This window comes from Lepus europaeus, chromosome 3 (assembly GCF_033115175.1).
Source record: "Lepus europaeus isolate LE1 chromosome 3, mLepTim1.pri, whole genome shotgun sequence".
Classification (NCBI taxonomy): domain Eukaryota; kingdom Metazoa; phylum Chordata; class Mammalia; order Lagomorpha; family Leporidae; genus Lepus; species Lepus europaeus.
This window is the reverse complement of record NC_084829.1, coordinates 93,908,842-93,928,714: the sequence shown is the minus strand read 5'-3', so window position 1 is coordinate 93,928,714 and position 19,873 is coordinate 93,908,842. Positions and strand designations below refer to the sequence as shown.

At 36.6% G+C, this 19,873-nt stretch overlaps 1 protein-coding gene across 1 annotated transcript in view; it reads right to left on the bottom strand.

Annotated features, from left to right (window-relative positions):
• Positions 1-8,900: 8,900 nt before the first annotated feature.
• Positions 8,901-19,873, bottom strand: part of FHL5 (four and a half LIM domains 5) — a 54,155-nt gene continuing 43,182 nt past the window's right edge. The window contains exons 4-6 of the mRNA XM_062187624.1: positions 18,255-18,424; positions 14,835-15,021; positions 8,901-9,714 (exon numbers count right to left, since the gene is read on the bottom strand). Coding sequence (XP_062043608.1) covers positions 9,551-9,714; positions 14,835-15,021; positions 18,255-18,424 — 521 coding nt within the window. The 3' untranslated portion in view covers positions 8,901-9,550. The remainder of the gene's footprint in view (positions 9,715-14,834; positions 15,022-18,254; positions 18,425-19,873) is intronic.

Below are 19,873 nucleotides of genomic sequence, written 5' to 3'. Positions count from 1 at the left end.
TTCCAACTCTTGACCTCAAAATTGATAAACAGATTGTATAAGGTGATCACCCTGCTTGATCATACCTGAAAGGACATATTTCTTTTCATAGGTGCTGTCTTAACTCACAGGGAAAAACAGGAGTCAGCACATGTGTGTGGTTATTGACTCCAATCTCAGGAGATCCCTGATATTAGAAAGAAACTTCAATAATTGAAGATGGGACTGAGTATCCCCCTGGCTGACCTCCTAAAATTTGTCTCTGCAGTCTGAGACCAGGAGGAGGAGGAGTGGGTTAAGCAGCAGGGGTGATGTAAGGATAGGTAATACGCCAATTAATGTCTGCTTTACTTGGTGATCTATAGTCAAAGAGACTCAACAAGACCAGTCCACCCCCAGATAACACCTGTTTCAAACTGGAAGGCTGGGGCATTCGGCAAACAGCAGTCGGGACAGAAGCCAGCTTTTGAAGAGCTCTGTCAGCTCTGCCAAGAGGTGGGTCACTGCCCAGGGGTGGAAGGATTGATGCCCAGGTTGAAACTGCAGACCCTGTTGGCCCTAAGCTAAAAGAGCAATTTGCTCCTCCCAGTTTCCAAAGTACCATCGCTATTGAGGGGACAGCCTAGGGTCAGTGACATTCAGGTAGGACAGTAAATTTCCTTTTACAGATAACACCTATTCTGTACTAACTTCCTATGTGGGCCAACCCTCCTTCAAGTCCAGTCAGACAATGGGAACCAACTGGGGTGCCTTCCCTAAGGAAGTTCCACCTCCCTTGTAACATCTCTTCTAGTACTCCATATGAAAAGCTAGATAAGCTAGGTCTTAATGCCCACCTGATTATTATCAGACCTAAGCACTCCTCCTGACAGTCCCTATTTGCCTTTAAATGGATTACCAAACAGGGTGTAAAGTAACAGCTCACCCAGATAATACTGCATGTAAGGATTTATAGACAGTTCTCACCTATTTGGACAGGCCCCTTGTGGAGGACTTAAAGGACCTATCTCTTGAGGGGTGCAAGAATAATCCAGTATGTAGATTATTGGCTTATCAGTTGCCCCATCTAAATCTCCAGTTTTGAGCATTTGACAAGCATGCTTAACTTCCCAACAGAATGTAGCTGCCAAAAAAAAAAAAAAAAAAAAAAGCACAACCAGTCTGGCATAAAGTAAAAGTAATCTATTTAGTGCTCCTCCTCACCCCCCCAGGGAATGAAGACTGGCCTGAGAGAGCAAACAGGCCATGCAGCAAGTTATTACTCCTTTAACCTCGAGACAGTTCTAGGCATTTCTGGGAATAAGAGTTTTTGGATCTTTAACTGCAGGATAATAGCAAAACTCCTTTGTCAGGCTCTGTATCAGGTGCTCAAAAGCAAGCTGGAGTAGGGCCCCCTCCTTTGGGAATGAACAAAGCAAAACCTTTGCCCAGTTTAAGACTGACATGACTGGGGCCCCTCCTCTAGAGTTACTAAACCCAGTCCTTCAAAATAGGTAGGCAATTAGACACGCTAACTGTTGCCCAAGGAGAACCATGTCTTGCTCCTAAAATGTTTTTTTTTTGGGGGGGTGTTTGTCAATCAAACTGGATGGTGCAAAGCTATATTGATCATTTCTTGGGTAAGGCTGGAGAATTCCAGAACCAGGATGAACAAGGCTGGAATATTTGGCCTAGCATCTGGAAATGAAAATCCTGGCTATTGTCCTTTCTTGGGCCTATGGCTTCCATACTTTTAATGCTTGTCTTTGGACCATGTGTTTTTTTTAACGTCCTGTCCATTTTGTTTCTTACAGAGTGTAAGCTGTTCAGCTTCAGATACTCATGAAACAGGGCATTCAGTCTATCTCTTTGATTATATGACCAGTTCTCTGGACAATCATTTCCCAGGCTACCTCCTAACACCATAGGACAGACAGCAAGAGAATACTCATAACCAGCCCTATGCTTCTATTGGAGCTCTGAAGAAAATACAGAAGATGGATCTTTATCATGTTACCATAAGATTGTGAGCTACTTCTCTTGAGGGGGAATGTTAAGGTGACTAGGTAATGTGAGCCTATATGTGTGCAAGGGGCTGAAGAAAAATGGGAATTTTTGTGCAATAGAATGTAGAAGAATGTCGAAGGAAACCAGCAATTACATATCAAAAGTATAGCTCTTGTTCAGTAAGTTTATTGGCTGGGTCTTTGGTGTGGTTGAATGAGGGAAGAATTGTAGTAACAATTCAGCATTTACATATCAAAAGTCTTGTCATTATTCAATAACGTGGTTGGGTGGGTTCCAGCCTTCTCCCTTGGAGTAGCTTAGGGAATCACGTTTGCCCTTCAATAAAGGGGCTCTGGGAGGAATTTCAAAAAGCACTCTACTCAGCAACATCCCAGAAACTGTATGGGAGGAGGAGAAACACAGGGCCCATACCCACATCCGCAGAAACTCCAGTCTGAATGTAGACTGGGCTCTCAGTGCTTTACCAAGATGCCCACCTGGTGAGTCAGGTGACAGATGTTCATTATTTCTCTTCATTAAACTTTGCTACTATGGCTATCTCTATAACACAGAATGAGAGCGATAACAAATTTCTGTCTCTTCCAAAATTCCTCATGTCCATGTATATTTAAGGGCCATTCCTACCTGTAGTCCCATGAAACCACTTTAAATTTGCCTTTTCTGGACACTTTTAATGCCTTGAAGCATACAAAATAAGATCTTTTGTCCAGCTTTTTTCACTTAGCATAATATTTTCAAAGTTCATATATGTTGCAGCATTATTAGTATTTCATTCCTTCCATGGTTAAATAATTTTCCATTCTTTGGCTATACTCTACTTTGTCTATCCATCCATCAATTGGACACTTGAGTTGTTCTGGTTTAGTGAACCACTGTGTGGATATAAATTTTCATTTCTCTTTGGCAGTTAAGTAGCAGTGGAGCTGCGGGATTTTATGGGAATTTTATGTTTAGCATTTTGAGAAACTGTCACACTGTGTTTCAAAATGGCTGTATCAATTTGTATTCCTACCAGTAGCATTTGAACGTTCTTGTTTCTCCACATCTTTAATAGCCTCTCCAGTCTTAAGAAATGCTATCTGACTATGGTTTTGATTTGCATGTCCTTAGTGATTAACTTTCATGTGCCCAAAACTTGAAATCTGAAAGGTCTAACCAAGGGCTGGCATTGTGGCTTAGTGGATTAAGATACAACCTGCAGTGATGACATCTCATATGAGCACTTGTTCCAGCTGCTCCACTTCTGATCCGGCTTCCTGCTAATGTGCCTGGGAAAGAAGTGGAAGATGACACAAACACTTGGGTGCCTGCCTCACTTGGGAGACCTGGATGGAATTCCTGCCTCCTGGCTTCTGCCTGGCTTATTCTTTCGACTGTGGCCATTTGGAGAGTGAATGAGTGATGGAAGATCTCTCTTTTTCTCTCTGTAACTCCACCTGGGGATTAAGTGTGTGGATTTCCATAAATATCAGACTTGATTTTTGTTTTTGTGTGTGGTGGAAATAGCACTTAATGTCACACCATAAGTTTTTTTTACAAAAAACTCTGACAAGGCATTAACTAAGATCTGGAACATAGTAAGATAAGTGGAATTTGTAGACAAATAATAAGTCATTATTAAATTTGTGACATTGAACTGTAAATACCCAAAAGGCAGTAACAAAGTTGGATCTGGGACTCAGAACAGAATGCAAGGCAGGGAATATAGATTTTGAACTTAGTTACACAGAAAAAGCTGTTGCAATAATGAATTAGATGAGTTCACCAACAGAGAAAATACAGACCAAGAAGTTTGAGATAGGAATATCTGTTCTGAAGAAGTTCATAGAGGATGGTGGACCAGTGAGCAAGGTAGAGATTTAGGAGCTATGGGGGAGATTGGTGTCATGGATGCCATTAAAGAAATTGAAGGAACAAGGGGGGCTCAACAATAGCAAGTAAATCACAGAAAGTTGAATAAGAAGAGCTCATTGACATTGGTGACTGCACAGTTATCATTAATTTGTAGTTGTCAAGTCCAGGTTTTTGCAAAAACTCTTTTTCTCCATATATTTTGCTTCCTGTGGATTCCTTGTGGCTTTTAAAAATTTTAATTATATAGGTAAATGAAAGTTTTAAATTAAATTGCGCTTCCAATTTTCTTGAGAATGCCAGTTGTTTTTTAAATTGCAACCCTCATTTTTCTCCATTTCTTTTCTGTCCATACTCCCTAATTTATATCCTGTTTGAGAGCTTGAGTTGATTTTCAGATAAACAGCCTCATCAACTGCTGCAGAGACAAACCGGGGATAAGCTTTAATTGTTTGAAGAAGAATAAGCCCTGGGGATTCAGTGTGTGGATTTCCATAAATATCAGACTTGATTTTTGTGTTTGTGTGTGGTGGGAACAGCACTTAATGTCACTGTTTGAGTCACTGGATGGATATCTGTTGAGCTCATTAATGTTCCTTATTGAAAGAACCCTTTATGGACATCCACTCCATAAGTTTATAACCATTCGTGGGAAAATATTTGACCCAAATACGGCTTGCTCCTCTGTGACATGGGTCATAATTCTATCACAGTGAGCTATTCCCTTTCTCAACTGCTGAGAAAGCCAATCTACTCACTCGAAAAACACACATAAACTCTGTTAGTTCTTCTTAGACTAAACTTTGAGCATGCATTTGTTCTGTTTCCTTTTTTTTTATTTCTAGTTTTAGGAAGAACTCTTCTACCTCTCTATTCAACAGAGTATCTGGTCCTAAAGCTTGTTAGTCAGGAAAAGTCCGAATGGCTGTAATTCTGATAATAAATTTCTCTAGTTCTCACTGGCTGATGAATTTTTGGGACAATCTAAGAAGTTGCATGGATGATTGACAAGATGGAATCATTTCTATGTTCATTTAACTTAGATGGGTCAGATGGAAACTTCTCATATCCTCTCTCTTTGGTATCTATATATCAGGCTTACACAGCAAAATTTATATTCAGCAATGTTGTAAGGGCAAACAGATCTCTGTGACATTATTTTCCCCATGTTTTGATAAGGTCTCCTTTACAGCTCTCTGGAAAGAACTCAATGTTCCCAAACATTTCTTTATGAAGATCCCATCTGACTCTTGAAATGACTTCACGCTCCAGGGGAAGAGGTTCAGGATAAAGTGAATTAATAAATTTAAAAATTAATAATAAATAAATAAATTCAATAAATCAATATTAAATTAATCAATATTATTAAATTAATATTAATTTCATTACCTTTTGAATTTATGTCTTTTTAAAATATGGACTAGAAACGTTTGGTGATAGATGTTCTGCCAAATTTTTTGTGGAACATAGGTTCAATGTCTAAAGTAATTCTGGAGGGAAATTAGTGTTGCCTACAGTGTCAGCTGCCTAAAGTTTCATGAAGATTTATGTTATAGTCACAAATTTTGCTTTAGGTAGACTGAATGAGGGTTTGAGGCCACTGATAATTTCAACAATTCCTTGAAAAAAGAAATATGCAGTTAGCATAGACTACCTGAGTCAAAGCAGGGAAGTCTGATTAAAGTGGAATATTTCTGATAGAATATATCTTTAGAACCACAGAGATAATAATTGGAAATAAAATAGTTGCTTCTAACTAAAAATTTTAAAAACTTGATCACTGTAAGAAAGAGCATAGAGAACGGTTCTCCCAGCTTAACAGGAGAGTCATTCTGTTTGGGTCAAACTAAGTTCAATTATTTTATTCTATTAGTGTCCTGAGATGATATCTGGTAAAATAGTTAACATGGGTGTTGTAAAAATGGATAGAACAAGAAGGTAAATTCTTTAGGTTCCCTATGTAATAGTAAGAGCACTAGGAAGTTATTCTGTATCTGTTCTATCTACTGCACAGTTAGTGTAAAAAACAAGTCTCTTAAAAACAATTCAAGGCATTTATACTAGGTGAAACAAATTTATTCAGCATAAGAAAGTTCTGAAACCACAATTTGTAAAATCAGCCAAGAAAGTTGTATTAGAAAAATAATAAACATGCACTTATATATGTTTCAGAGAATAATTCATGTGCCCAATTGAATGTATCCAGGACATGCTATAATAACTATTTTCTTAGCTAAAATATGAAATATTGCCAATTTGCCAGATTAAAAATTATGCTTTCCTTAAATTCAAAAATGGTGTTACTAATATCGGCCATGTTTTGGTGCTGATTTTTCATTTATAGGATTAAATGTTGCAGCGATTTTTTTTAACCAAGGCCATTTATGACTAGTGTTAATACATTTTTCACAATGTTTTCCTTTAGTGTACGGCACAATGTTTTTCAAATTTATGGTAACTGTAAAATATGACCATATGGTTGTAGCATAATCACATTTCCATTAATCCATGGAGCTAATTTGCCCCAATATAACATTTTTATGATTTTCCTAATTGAAAATCAAACCTTTGGGCATCCTACCTATTATCCTTGAAACAGAAACCAATTCTTGCTTTTTCATCATCTTGATTTGCTAACATGATATCATAAAATATCTTGGCTTGTTGGCTTATATACTCACTTGTATAAAAAAATATAGCTCTGGAGCTATATTACTTGTTACTTCTCTGTTCTCACCTCTGTAGCCACTGACCATACTGCAGTAACACACCTAAATCTTGGATTCTTGCCTTATTTCACATGAAATCATTGCCATAATTTTCCTCAAATATGATAATCCTTGTACTCTTCTATTTAAGATTGGTTGGTAACTGCCTATACCTGTTAAACCTGTATCTTTTATCTTACACGTTAACATTCTCCCATCCTCTGACCCTTTCTCTCAGCATTCCCATTTCATTCTGCTCTTTGGCACAGTCTGTCTGCAACTTCTAAGCCATCTGGTTATTATTAGCATATGGGGTTTACTTCTAACTACTGCCTTGCCTCTGCAGATGTCAGCCTTAAATCACTGGGAATCCAATGCTTCCTGAGGTAGCCCACTCTGTCTTTGAATAGGTCAGGTAAGAGAGCTTTTTTTCTTTCCCATATAAATCATAGAAATTAACTATATGATTTTGACATTTGTCTTTATGTGTATACTCGTACACATACTTCAGAAAGTTTGTGGAAAGTAGGATTTATTTATTTATTTTAAAAGAGCACCTTGAAATCCATAAGTACAAAGGGTCTTCAAAAAGTTCATGGAAATGCATTTTATAAAAAAACTGTGAGGATTTAAAACATTTCATTTAATTCCACTTTCCATGAATATTTATTGCCTCCTCATATGCCAGTCCAAGGAAGTCTTATTTCTTCATTGTTTTGAATATGTGTGCTGTATCTACAGTGCTGCTTTGTCTAAACTGAAGATAGGATCTCTGCATCTGGCACTTCTACATTTCCGTGCAGTGGTCCACCCTCCCTCCACCTTAGATCCACAACAATGTTAGCTCCAGGTTTGGGCATAGCACATGTGCAATACATGTTTGATGGCTAGGCAAAATTCTAATTATAGAATGACTTATACATGCAAGTATACACACTTATCAAAAGATAATAAATGATTCTGTGGATTTTAATTGTGAAGACTGAAGGCAAGCCTGATCCTGTGCATACTCATCCACACATACAGCAAAATGCCTAAACATTACCAATTGTTTCAGAAAATATTACATATTGTATGGTTATCTATAATTGGTTAATGGAGAAAATGTTACATAGTGTGGAGATCTACCCAGACTTTAAATGGCTTTTTTTTTCTATGTATGTAATGTACCACTATTTTCCAGATCGTGGAGCAACTGGCTGATTTATTTCTACATGTACAATTTCATAAAATGCAGGAAAATATTAATAGTTTTACCTGTGTTTATAACGTGAATATGAGAAAATACCTTAGCATTGCTAATCCAAAAATACAATTCAAATTCAAATCATCTATACAGCCTGGATGACCTTGTCTTTTAAACTATTTCCAAAATTATTTCTCTAACAATTATAATTAGATCTCCTGTGGTGCTATTTTAATCATTATAATCAGCCACAACCTACAATTAGATTTTAATCAGAACCTTTAATTTTTTTTAGTAAACTGTAAGTAGACAATTATAAATATGTTATCTGTATCTAGGTTTCTTCTCCTGATCTCCCTCTATTCCACCCAAGAGGCACTAAAACCAAGTGTGATAACGGATCATGAAGAGTACAGATTGCCTTTCATTTGTCCCATATAATGTGGAAATATTGTCCAGAAGCAGGTAAGTGGAGTTATCATCAATTGGTGTCTGGTATAAAGATAAACATAGTGATAGCATCTTTACTAAGGCTGTTATTTATTTTGTGAACAATAAACACTAACTTATTTGTGGAGTGTCTTTTTAGGGTTAAGAGTTCACCTTCTGGTCCTGCAGCAGATGGAAGGTCTAGGGCATGACTGGCTTGGGTTATGATGCATGGCACAAGTGTGGAGAAACAGAGGGCAGGGCTTGCTTGCAGCCCACATGATTGGATTGTGCTGCTCTGAAGTCCAGAATTATCAACAGTGAATTGTTCTTTTTTAGTTCTTATTATTGGTATATCTCTTTGAAGCCCATTTTTATACCTATCCATTAATGAATTATTAAGTTTAGTAGGCACAATGCATGAGGCTCAGAGCTAATTATGCATTCTATTATGCCTTTAGATATCTGGATGAAAGTCATGTTCCAACACTCAATCCTTACCCTAAAACTCATTTTCACAAGTGGTGATTTAATGATCTATTTACTTTAAAGTTTTGCCTTTGGGCACAATGATTATCCTAGTTAGCTCCACTTGAAAGAATAGACTTTTACTTCATGGAATCTGCAAGAAATTAGAAAAATCAGTGTGGGCTTTGGAAACACATTTAACAAAGAATTTGTTGAAAATGATATTTTGGCTGTCCCTAAGTAGAAATGATCCAAATAATATCTAGGCAGAGTTTAAGAGCCACAGCATCCACAGTTCTCAAATTCCATTGATTAAACATGGGAACAAACCAGCTGTGGAAGTAAGTAATGTGTATGAGGGCACATCGCAGCTTCATTTCTCAATTCTCAATTCAGTATGTGTGCACAATAAAAGAATGACTAAAAATGATACTATTCTTAACTGTGATGGTTATGAATCAATTTTTCCTGATCAATTTTGTTGTTCTATCATTCATAGCCAATCTGTCACATTATATATAACTAGCTAGCTATGAATGAAAATATTAGTTTCACATATACCTCTCAACTGATCTCTTAGTGTTTTTTTTAACTCTACAGTTTTGGAAAACACCATTCTTCCGTTATAACATCTATAGTTCCTAGGTACAGGATATACTATGCCCCTATGTTACTAACAGCACAGTGCAGTATTTCGCAAGCAGAGGTGACTTTGTGATTTGATTTCTATTAATTTTGGCTAGACTGTGCTTTTTTTGCATCCTTATTATATGCTTCAATTAGGATGTGCACAAAAACTCTGCTGCTATAAACCCTACATTAATATTTTCTAAAACATAAGTCAACAACACTACTTTGACTGAGTTCTTGATTTAGTGAGAACAATGCAAAGTGGATTTCAGGTAAGGAGAGCTGACTCCATCTAGATGTCAGTGTCCACCCCAGAGCCACATTTGCGGCAGAAGATTTCCATGTTCTGGGTCAGGAAGCCTTCGCCCACCAAGGAAGTGGAACACTTTGCACAGTTGAAACATTCACTATGCCACTGGCGGTCTTGAAAGCAGATGAACTTGGCACCTCTGAGACCTGTGAAGGAATTGGAGAAAAACAGTTATCTGTTCTTTCCAAAAATAGGTTGAGTGTTGGATAACATACTCTTTTAGGAACTGGGGGTTATAGCAGTGAATAAAACAACGTTGAATGCTGTTTCCATGTTCCTGTATCCAACTGCTCATGTTAGCCGTAGGAAAGTTTCTCCTGTATGACTCAACCAGACACCCAGACCAATGATGTCATAATCTCCTAGAGTAAATATAATCTAGATATACATACCACATGTTTTTGGAAACTGTTCAGGATTGTCTAAGACAAAGAAATGCAGCATAGTACAATTGGAAGAGGTTATAGATTTTGAAATCAGAGCTATCTAAATATAAATATGGTTTCCTTTTCTCTTTGACCCAAAATTTTCTTAGTTGCAAAATAAAGATAAAAAGAAATAAATGTACACTTTGTAACCTAATGTCTGATATTCTAATGGCTTTCAGTTTTATTTTTTTTTTTGCCTAATTTCTCCATGCTACATTTATTTAGAGTAAGTTTTATGGTCATACTGCCATTTGCATCCAAGAGACAACTTCAGGTTGGGGTTGCAACAAAGATCTACAAATCTGATCACTGCCCCCTGGAGGGTTTGTTATCCAGTGGCTAGTTTCTAAGAAGTACTTCATCAGCCCTCACCACTTTCACTTGGGCCTCACTGAAGTCATCATATTTCTAAAAAGAAACACAGAATTTGTGTCTTCAGTGAAACTGGCTTCTCGCTCCCCTATATAATTCTGGGGTGCAGTTCAAGAAACTAATTTAAAGAAGTTGTTCAAAAAGAGAAAAGGTCTTAGGGGTCAGGGGAAGGTTTGGATTCCCTGAACTTGGATCTTCATTTATTTGGGAAGTTTTTTCCAGTGATCAAAGAGATAGGACTTAATGTGGTATGTCTATCATTCATGGCGTGAGGCTGAAATAGTGCACCTGCTGACTCACAAATAAATTCCAAATCCCCTGTTTAGAATGCTGAGCACAAAGGGTGAATAAACTTTCTATTTCAGATAAACTCTCCATGAATATGATAATGAACATTTGTTTCTATTCTAAAATTTTCATCTGATGTCTTTACATATAATTTAGTAGTTCATCAGAAAATTTGCATCAAATCCCTACTTTTGTTGATTAAATTTATAGCTTGATTATCTATGATGCCATCAACATCACTTTCTAATAAGAGTAAACCAATAGTGCACCAGTTAATTCCCTTAATGTTATTCAAAACATTAGTAAGCTGACTGCAAGAGTGATGTTCTATATATCCAAAAATTATCTCTGTTCATCAAGCTAATTATTACATGTCTAGCATTTTGATGCTCATGAGTTTTCCTTGATTTTATTAGCAGGCTTTGTACAGTGGAAAATGTAAAAGTAATTCTAGAGTTTTAGAAAGAATAAAATAGAAGCATCTGACAGCAGGACTTTAAGAAAAACTTGACCCGGTATGTGAAATATTTGTAAATCATTCTAAATTTGAACTTGTTTACTCCTTTAAGTCTTGAGAATCATCTAGCAAAAAAAGTGCCTGGTACCTGTTTTATTTTGTTTCTAACAAGTCAGCAGCCTAAGAACTAGCATTTGCAGAGGACTTGAAGCATACCAGTCACTATTCTAAGCTGTTTATACGTACTACCTCATATAACCCTCACCCTGCTTCACAGGGCAGACATTTGCAGCATCTCATATTTGCTGATAAAAACTGAACAGAAAATTCAACCATTGCCCAAAGTCACTCAGTTGGTAAATGGCAGATAGGATGTTCAAGCTCCAGGCTGTCTGGCTTCAAAGTCCATGCTCTTAAATTCACAAAATGAAGTTTGACTGCATCATATATAAAGGACATGACTAGGGACATTAGCATTTCCCCCTGTAGAAACTTTAACATTTGAATCTCCTTTTTCTCAAAGTAAACATAGATTGAAGAAAGCTAAAATATGACCCTGGTCAACTCCTCATTTTGCAAATAAAACAAACAAGGACTTCTAAAAGATGAGTTATCGCCCTGGGATCACACAGGAGTCAGAGGCCAAGAGAAGAGTAAGGTTTTCATACCCAGTCCAGAGCAATTTCCATTACACCAAGCAGCTTACTTTATCCCAGGTAGTTTGAGAGGTTAATTCATGTTAAAGGAGGAGGAAAATAAATTATAGTTACAACTGGAGTTTTTTCAAATGAAGTAAGCTCATTGTGATAGGATTTAAAAATTATGACTGGTGGCTGGTAGATAGATTTAATTTTGTAGACATCCTAACAATCAACTTCTTTTTAAAATTAATTTTAATAGACAAAATTTGCTCATATTTATGGTGTGCAATAGGATGTTTTGAGATGTGTTATTTGTGGCATGGCTATATCACACTATTTAATATAAGTATTACCTTATTTGTGATTTTTTGTAGTGAGAACATTTAATATTAGTAATTTGTAAGTATTCTATAACAACACTAACAATGGTCAATATGTTATACAATGGATCTTGTGAACTCTTTCCTCCTTTATAACCATAATTTTGTATCTTTTGACTGGGAACATATAGCTTCTTAAGGTGACATAATGTTTGCATGAATGCCTAACTTTCTGAAGATAAATATGCAGCAACATCAGAATCTTCCATGGTACATTAATTCAAATAACTCAAGTTTCATGTCAGCACTACTGCATAACCTATATAGTTAACAATCACATCAAGAAATATTAAAGTGAGTTAGAAATTTCTGCAGGCATTTCAGTCTCTAGTGTCACAACCACAGAGCCAAAAAGAAGATTAAGATAATTATTAAAAACTCCCTTTAGACTGACTGTTCTAACTTAAATACAGAATATTGCATTTGGATTACTTTTGTGTGAATGTTTTGCTCTTTATCATCTGTGTGTTTTAGGGTAGAAAACATTGTTTTTCTATCTGAACCTGTCAATCACTGATTGATCTGGAACAATCCATCAGGAAAATCACTTAGACACATGAATCAGTGATGGGTCAGAACAAAAACTCATCAAATTCAGGGCTTGTGTGTGTACCTGAGATCAGTATTAGCCAATTGGGTCCCCAGAGAACTTTGACGTCCACGTTAAGTGGTTTAATTTTCTCATTTCCTCATTGAAGTACCAGCCCGTTGCCCTAAATAATCCAGTTTTAGAACAGTGAAGAACACATTGACTGTGATTACAGATTCTAATAAGGACATTTGGGAGCTCCAGTAATTGTTGTTATCTATGGAAGTCCCTCTTTCTAACTAAAATCACTAGAGCTGGTAGCCTGTTCCCTTGGCTGTAGAAGTTGCTGGATGTGTGGAAGGCAATGGGTGCGGGCCCAAGGACTGGGGCCATCCTCCACTGCCTTCCTAGGCCACAACATCAGCAACAGGTTTTAACATTGGTTAAAAAATGTGTGAGCCAAACATAACCTGCTGGCTGGCCAGGGACAACTGGTGGGCAATTGTGATATTCTAACAAACATGGTGCTCTTCTATGACAAGTGGGGACTTGCTTTTATGGGTGATGGTCTCCCACCCTCCCTTCTTACGTAAGTCAGTGAAAATCTGCCAAAGTGGGATGTCTCTTTCATTGGAAGGGGCAATAAGATTCAACTTCTATTTCATTATTAATTTGAAGATGAAGGAGGAGGAAAGGCCTAAAATAATGTTTAATTCTGTGTTACATAAGTTGAACTAAAAATGCAATATGAACAAAAGGTATCAGGAATGTTGAAAGAAATGGAGTTTTTTCACGTTATTAACGAAGTCTACAAATTGCAAGTGTAGCTGCTGCATTTCTCAGGTGTCTGGCTGGCTTCAGTTCCTTTACCATAGAAATAGTACTTCAGAGTTTCCCAGAGGAAAATGTAATGCATTGTTTTACACCTGGAAAACTTATTTAATATGGATCAATATACCATTTGTGTTATTTTCAAATCATGCACTAAGTATTTTGTCTCTTCAATAGTATGTTATCTTGTTTTCTTTCATCCTCTCATAATTAAAACTTTTTACAAGTTAATAGAGAAAAATGAGAATAATTCTTTTGTTAGAAACATCTTTAAATGAAGTTCAATTAATTCTTGACCTATGCTACCCTAATTATTTCAGCTTCAGATATTTTATAGAATACTTGCATTTAATTAAAATCTTTTATATTTTATGTTGACTTGGCCCTTGTTTGGAATTCAATAGGACTCTGGTTTATTAGTTCTCTGTCCATCTACTCAAATCCTTTTTTTTTTTTTTTTTTTTCATTTCAATTGAAAGGCAGACAGACAAAAACAAAGGAAGATCTCCCATCTTCTGTTCTATTCTCCCAATGTCCACAGCATCTGGGGCTGGGCCAGCTGAAACCAGGAGCTAGGAATTCAGTCCAGGTCTCCTCTGTAGCAGGCAAGGACCAGAATATAGCTACCCTTTCCCTGAGAAGTTTATGAAATATTTACATTTATAGATGGGTAGTCACTTGTATTTATTTATTTTTTTAAACTTTTATTTAGTAAATATAATTTTCCGAAGTACAGTTTATGGATTACAATGGCTTTTCCCCCCATAACTTCCCTCCTACCCGCACCCATCCCATCTCCCGCTCCCTCTCACATTCCATTCACATCAAGATTTATTTTCAATTATCTTTAAGATCGATTTAGTCGAAGAAGATCGACTTAGTATATATTAAGTAGAGATTTCATCAGTTTGCACCCACACTGAACATAAAGTGTAAAATACTGTTTCAGTACTAGTTATAGCATTACTTCATATTGGACAACACATTAAGGACAGAGATCCCAGATGAGGAGTAAGTACACAGTGACTCCTGTTGTTGACTTAACAAATTGACACTCTTGTTTATGGCATCAGAAATCTCCCTAGGCTCTAGTCATGAGTTTCCAAGGCTATGGAAGCCTCTTGAGTTCGCTGACTTCAATCTTATTTAGAGAAGGTCATAGTCAAAGTGGGAGTTCTCTCCTCCCTTCAGAGAAAGGTACCTCACTTGTATTTACCGCAAAAGGAAATGTAAACCAAAGATTCCTCTTTTTTCCACTTGGATTTCTTAAATCAACCAAAGAGTATTTTACAAAGTCATAGCGGTCTTGTGTTAGGACCATGCTGGACTGAAGAACTTACCAGTAATGGGTTTGGTGCAGGCAGCGCATCTTTTGGCATAAAGATGAGTGTAGCAGTCCAAGCAGAATGGATAATCATCTCTAGACATAAACTCTTCTTCACAGAGCTCTTTCCTGCAGCCACTACACAGAAAACACTCTCTATGCCACAGTTGGTCACGAAAAGTTATCCCACCTGAAGTTATCACCTGCCAAAGAAGCATAAAACAGGAAATGACCATGGGAGCCACCACATGAATTGTAAGCACTTTATTCTATGTTTACAACTGATGTTTAGGGCTGCCCCTTTAGAGATGAATAACTACTTTGGGTTAAAGTCATTGTTACTTGCTGTAGCCTCAAACAGCCAGCATTCAAACCTGTGCAATCTAACTCCACAACCTGTGTGTTTAACATTAATACAATGCTGGGTGTCAAGTTTACCTTGCATGAATTGTCAATTAATAAGTCATTATTGAATGAATAAGTATCTAGGGGGAAAACATCTTTGGCACACCATTCAAATATCCTATCTAGCACAAATGGAGTGCTGTGAGAAGTTGTGTGTACCTGGCTTCAGAACTCAACATAATGAGCTCTGGTTGTGTGTTAAGCCTTAAACTGACATGATGGAGTTTTACCAGATTTGATTTTTGGCTCTCCCCAAAATAGGCATCTTTTCTAAAGCAGTTCAAAAGGCTGAGAAATTTTTATTTAGAACCAGATGGATAAATATGGGGCAATTCTTCTCTTGTAGGTATTTTTTAACTTACGCCATTTCTCAAATCCATGGCTATTGAGCTCTTGAAGTGTCTGTGGAAACTGTAACATGCTGATGTAAATCTCTTACAATGACTAAAATAACATTATCTCTGAGTTGGTTCCAATAATCTTCATATTCAAATTAGCAAGATACAGACAATGCAGAATTTAGTTTAAGTCAACTTACTGTTGACAAACTAAAATGTGTCACTGTCAATGATATAAGCTTTTAACAAAATTATTCAAAAAGATATTTAACCTTACAACAAATGGAAGTTAGAGATAGTTAATTTAAAAGTTATTTTTCTTAGAGGAAAAATAGTATACTCTCCTGAGTAAGTAAATGAAAAGCATAATGGTGTGTGTGTGAAGTAAAGCAATTTAAAATACCCCCTACTGACTTCAAATGACTTATAGCAGGCACAGCAGAATTCATGATTCCTTTGATTTGTTTGGTCAAATGATTAGCTGGCAATGTTTAAAAGATTAAAAGCTTGAAAAATATATTCACAGCAAAATAAAACTTGGTATATACACCAAAGACTGTTTAATGAGGAAGAAGAAACTCTGGTACATTAAAAATAGTTTGCGTGTGATTATATTCCTTCTGAAGTGGTAGATGGCTAAGACAAAGTCTAATATCTAAGCTTGGCTTTTTGCCACTGATTAATTCTAGGGTTTAGAACAAGTTTCTTTTCGTGCAAAGTAGAGGCGATAATATTTTTGTGCTCAGTAGATCACAAATGAAGTATTGAAGAATACATTTAACTCTAATTGAACCCTGAGGAGTTTGAGTTCGAGGCATTTCTGGTTTGAGGTCACATGCTTTTTAGTAGAAAGTAACTTTTAGGGTAACAAAATAAAATCTATGGGAAAGTGTTCTAAAGGCATGTTATCAAATAGTTTTTACTAATCTTTTTCTTTTAATATTTGATATTTGATTTGGATTGAAAAAATTTTTATCATAGAACATCTTGAACAAAAACATTATATCTAGCATTCCTTAAAGGACTGGTGGTTGTAAAAATTAAATAGAAAGTAATCTGACATATCATTATCTTTCTACCACACACAAAAAAATTCATAAGTTTTTTGATGATTTAAAATGATATTTTAAATGTAGTTACAAGCTCTCATAACCTGGAAAATGCCAGCACTTTGGCCTAGACTGCTCAGCACTGATATACTATAGAAGTTCTCTTGAATCCTCACATCATTGAAAGAAACTTTGTACCATATCCAGTAAGTTACTTTAGGATAATTTCCATAATTCTCTTTAATATTTTAGTCTGAGTCTTTAAAAAATGATGTCCCAAGTCAGTAAATTTGGCTGTCTCTCAGTACAGTGAGATAAATATCCTCAACTTATTTCAAGCATCTGTTTTAAATGTTTACCATTGACTCTGGTATTCAATTCAATGAATTTTGTGAATTACAGGGTCATAAGGTCTGAATGTAATTTGTAAAGGTATTTTTAAAGTAAATGTATCTTGTAGAGCAATCAAGGTCTTTGGGTATGATTTCATATCATGTTATTGTCAATTATAATTATCAGCCATCATCACATGTTATTTAATAATTATAATCTAGGAAAGTGTTTTAGTGTTCCTTTAAATGCAGTACTGGTATTGCTCAAACATGTAAACAATTATTTAACATGTGTTTGTACATGCATGTGTGTTTGTACATGTACCTCTAGGAAATGGTAGTGAAATTTCCACCTGCCCAAATGAAAATATACAATTGGTCTTAAGATATCTGCCAAAGTATCCCTAGATGAAAAATGTTTAGAAACCATTGTACTAATCCCCATGTGTTTTCATGATTCAGCTTTCTTATCACAATTTATAGTGTTGCTTTAAACTTATGATGCCTCACAGGTCACACATTTCTTCAAGAACATCAATATATATTTTATGAAATACAGACAGGCTTCGTCAAGATGACAGGCATGAGCTACTGTTTCACATAAAAGCTTAGTGGATAAAAAAGAATTGGACAAAGTTTACTTCCAAAGAATAACTTTTTTCCAGTGGGAAAATGTGTTTTGAATGGAAAACCAAGTTTGAAGGCCCTACATTATCCGGTGGGGCTAGAAGTGAAGTATCTTGCAGCTTTTAGTTCTCTTTCTGCTTTATGTCCATATAACTTCCCTCATAATACTGTTATCTCTTGAGCCTACAGATCTACTCTTTGGAAATACAATAGCTTCAAGCCAGGAAGATATGTGCTTAGCTGGAACATAATGTGAGGAGTTAAACATCCTATTTAAATTGGTTTTCTTTGTCATTCTGTAAAGTCAAGTCACATTTCTCTGAAGTGGTGAACACTGACTGGATCAAAAATTGTATTCCAAGAAATATTCTGCATTCAAAGAGAAATGTGTGCCTTCCTCTAGAACAGATGATATCTTGTATAAAAGCAATGAACAGAGGTAGAATATCAAATCAATTAAGTTGTTTGGAATATTAAATCATATTCTGCGTGAAATGCTATGATTGAGAAAAATAAATTGCCATCCTTTTTGTGACAGCTAGTGGCTTCTGACATACTAGAATTCAAAACTGGCACAAATGTGTAAAGGCAGAACTGATAGTGTGGATCTATCCCAAATATATGGTATAGCTAAAAAGCAATGATTTGGAAGGTTCTACAAGTTGTATCTTCTGTATATAATTACCTTCTTACAAAAGTTGCAATACTGAGCAAACTCCTTCTCAAAACAGGGCACACAGTAATTTCCACTCTCTTTGGAGATCAAAGGCTTTGTTCCTATTGGTTGTCGGCAATGCTCACACACAAAGCAGGTTTCATGCCAGTAGTTTCCCTTAAATTCCATTTTGCGGGAACCTGTATTCCAAAAGTTAGTAACCTATTAGTATAAGTCAAACATAATTAATTTTCTTTAAGAAATCAATTCTCTTGAAATGTGTAGCTTTAATGTTGGGGAGATTAATTGTCCTTATATTTCTAAAAGCTTGCATTTGGGGGAGTTCAGCAATGATGATGGTGAATCCTTTAATTGAAAACTACTCAAAGTCCCATATAAGCTATGGTTTGGAAATATGAAAAGGCTTCAAGTAGAGAGGCTGAATGGCTGCTGGAGGTGTAGAAAAATTGGGCCATCATAATTATTCCAGGGATATTAAGAATCCTGAGGGCACAAATCATGAGATGTATATTGTGCAGTTATGATCTCCTATAGGTCCTTTGAATCTTACTGAAAAGCACAATATATCAAACAAACAAACAAAACAGGAGGGGGTATGGATCTTGCTCTTATCATGTTCTTATGCTACTCTTCATAGGGTTGAGAGGAGGATCAACACAGAGAGAATTAATGTTTGCTCAAAGTGGAATGATTTGCATGGACCCTTGTCTACCCTGAGAGGAACAATGAATGGCCCTTAAACCCCTTTGTGTTAAGTTACAAAATGATGTTTGATCCAACCTCTTATAATCTTTTTCTTTTAGTCTCTCTCTCTCTCCCTCTCTCTCTTTCTTTCTTTCTTATTTATTTATTTATTTATTTGAAAGGCAGAGTGACAGAGAGAGAGGAAAAGACAGATGTAGATAGAGATCTATCATCTCTATTTCATTCTCCAAATGGCCACTACAGGCATGGCTGTTCTAGACTGAAGCCAGAAGCTTTGAACTCCATCCAGGTCTACCACATGGGTGAGAGTGGGCCATCCTCCACTGTTTTCCTAGTGCATTAGCAGATAGTTGGATTGAAGCAGAACATCCAGGACTCCAACCAATGCTCTGATATGGGATGCTAGCATTGCAGGCAGAGGTCCAATCCATTGTACCACAATGCTAGCCTCCAGTGAACCATTCTCCCTGATACCATTGGTTATGTCTAGGTCAGGGCATTTGGTATAGTGTTACTGGTATATATTTTATCTTTACTCTGTGGCTCAGGTTCTGGTTTAGAATGTTTCTTTGAATTAGGTTTATTCTGAAGATATCCAAACACTGTAATTTACCTTTTCAAGAATGATGAATGAACAATCTTTCATTTCTTTTTTTTTTTTTTATTTTTGACAGGCAGAGTGGACAGTGAGAGAGAGACAGAAAGGTCTTCCTTTTGCCGTTGGTTCACCCTCCAATGGCCGCCGCGGTAGGCATGCTGCGGCCGGCGCACTGCGCTGATCCGATGGCAGGAGCCAGGTGCTTCTCCTGGTCTCCCATGGGGTGCAGGGCCCAAGCACTTGGGCCATCCTCCACTGCACTCCCTGGCCACAGCAGAGAGCTGGCCTGGAAGAGGGGCAACCGGGACAGGATCGGTGCCCCGAC